Genomic DNA, 2,596 nt, shown 5'->3' on the forward strand with positions numbered 1-2,596 from the left:
TGTTTGATAAATTGTTGAAATCACTTTGATTGCAAATGAGTAAAATTCTACACATTCAATTTGAGTGAAATCTAAACTTGGTGTGAAGTGCACACCAAGTGTTCGATAAAATTAATTTCGCACAAACTTAGTAATATTTTCCTCGATCTCTTATTGTGTTAAGCATTATTAGAGGTAACGATATCAAGGATCATAGTTGTTAATCTATTGATTTAGATAGGGGTTGATAATCTCTATCTTAAGTAATTCCATTCGGTTTCACGCATATCCGATCTTTCCATTAATAAATTGTTTAGACGATTACAATCTATGGTGCTTCTGCAACCGTTGAAAACATTTTTAAAAAGCGCTAAAGTTTAAAATGGATCTATTGAACCCCCTTCTAGATTGGTACTATCGTCTAACAAGGTGCACTTGCTTGGGCTTCCAAATGCCTAAGACAATATATGCTCACCCATAGAACGATCTTAATCTCCAAGATGGATCCTATCAAGTACATCTTTGAGAAGCCTTCTCTAACTTGTAGGGTAGCTCGTTGGCAAATGGTTTTAACTGAGTACGACATCCAACATGTCCCTCAAAAAGCTATCAAAGGGAGTGTATTGTCATACTATCTTGCACAACAACCTTTGGAGGACTACCAGTCTATGCACTTTGAGTTCCATGATGAGGACATTATGCTAATAAGGGATTGCAATATCCCCGGACCCGAGGAAGGACCAGAACCAGGATCTTGGTGGACACTTGTGTTTGATGGAGCTTTTAATGCTCATGGTAATGGCATTGGGGAAATCATCACCTCCCCAACTGGATTTCACTTACCTTTCACTGCAAGGTTGTACTTTAAATGTACCAACAATATGGCAGAATACGAAGCTTGCATTGGGGAAATCATCACCTCCCCAACTGGATTTCACTTACCCTTCGGTATTGAAGTTGTGATTGATCTTAGGATCAAAATTCGTGATGACTACAGAGATTTAGCCTTGGTTGTTAGCCAAGTCAAAGGATATTGGGAAGCTCGAGATCATAAACCCATCCCTTACAAGGAGCATGTCCTGAAGTTGATCCCATACTTTGACGAGATTATATTCAATCACATCCCAGAGAGGAAAATCAGTTGGCCGATGCCAGATAAATCCGTCATCCATGTTTAAGGTCAAATGGAAGAATGAAGAACCATTTTTCCATCTTGACTACTTGAACGAGCCTGCTTAATATTTGGCATCCGAAGATGAAGTTGACGGCCATCCTTGGTTTTACAACATCATAAAGTTCCTAGAAAGCCAAGAGTACCCAGAAAACACATCCATCATTGACAAGAAGTATCTTAGGAAACTGTCATCCAAGTTCTTCTTAAGCGGATGGGTACTGTACAAGAGGAACTATGTTTCGGTTTTGCTCAGATCTGTAAACAAGCAAGAAGCAAACCAAATTATAATGGAAATCCATGAAGGCTCCTATGGGATGCATGCCAGTGGGCACACCATGGTGAAGAAAATCTTGAGGGTCGGCTACTATTGGATGACCATGGAGGTTATCTGTTACCGCCATATCCAAACATGCCATAAATGCCAGATCTACGCTGACAAAATCTATGTACTGCCAGTACCACTCAATGTCCTAACATCACCTTGGCCTTTTATCATGTAGGGCATTGACATGATCGGACGCATTGAGTCAACTGCCTTGAACGGACATCGCTTCATTTTGGTAGCCATAGACTATTTCACTAAATGGGTGGAAGCAATCTCATACGCCAGTGTCACAAGACAAGTGGTGGCTTAACTCATAAGGAAAGAAATCATCTGCCGTTATGGGGTCCCCAACAAGATCATTATTGATAATTGATATAACCTCAATAACAAGATGATGAAAGAGATTTGCCAAAGCTTCAAGATCGAGCATCAAAATTCATCACCTTATAGGCCCAACATGAATGGTGTCGTTGAGGCAGCCAACAAAAATATCAAGAAAATCATGCATAAAATGGTGGAAACCTATGAATATTGGCACGAGATTCTCCCCTTAGCATTGCAGGGACACCGTACCTCTGTACATACATCCACTAGGGAAACCCCCTTCTCTCTTGTGTATGGAATGGATGCAGTCCTGCCTATTGAAGTAGATATTCCTTCCTTAAGGATTTTGACCGATGTCAAGCTTGACGAAGCCGAGTGGGTGCCATCCCGATTTGACCAGCTAAACCTGATTGATGAGAAGCGTTTGGAAGCCATCTGTCACTGCCAGCTATACCAAAAGCGCATCAAAAGGGCCCATGACAAGAAGGTCTTTCCTCGCAACATCAAAACTAGAGACTTAGTTTTGAAGAAGATTCTACTGATTCATACTGACCCTAGGGGCAAATGGATGCCAAACTATGAAGGTGCGTATGTTATAAGAAAGGTTTTCTCTATATGAGCCTTAATCCTTGCAACTATGGATGATTAAGATATTCCTTCCCCCGTGAACATGGATGTAATCAAAAATACTATGCATGAAAAAAAAAAGAGAAAAGAGCCTGACAAGTTGAAACCCCAAAAGGGCGACTTATGCAAAAATGGGTATCCCGGTAGACTGAAAACCCGAAAAGGCG

At 40.7% G+C, this 2,596-nt stretch overlaps 1 protein-coding gene across 1 annotated transcript; it reads left to right on the forward strand.

The window, feature by feature from the left end:
• Positions 1-479: 479 nt before the first annotated feature.
• LOC127094688 (uncharacterized) lies at positions 480-1,157 on the forward strand. The gene has a single exon (XM_051033489.1). It carries the CDS (start codon positions 480-482, stop codon positions 1,155-1,157), a length of 678 nt encoding a protein of 225 aa, XP_050889446.1.
• Positions 1,158-2,596: the final 1,439 nt, after the last annotated feature.

The sequence above is a fragment of the Lathyrus oleraceus genome, chromosome 6, assembly GCF_024323335.1.
Source record: "Lathyrus oleraceus cultivar Zhongwan6 chromosome 6, CAAS_Psat_ZW6_1.0, whole genome shotgun sequence".
Classification (NCBI taxonomy): Eukaryota; Viridiplantae; Streptophyta; class Magnoliopsida; order Fabales; family Fabaceae; genus Lathyrus; species Lathyrus oleraceus.

Bases quoted from the DNA above. Each gene is read 5' to 3' on its own strand.
- LOC127094688 (XM_051033489.1), top strand. From the start codon at position 480: ATGGATCCTATCAAGTACATCTTTGAGAAGCCTTCTCTAACTTGTAGG.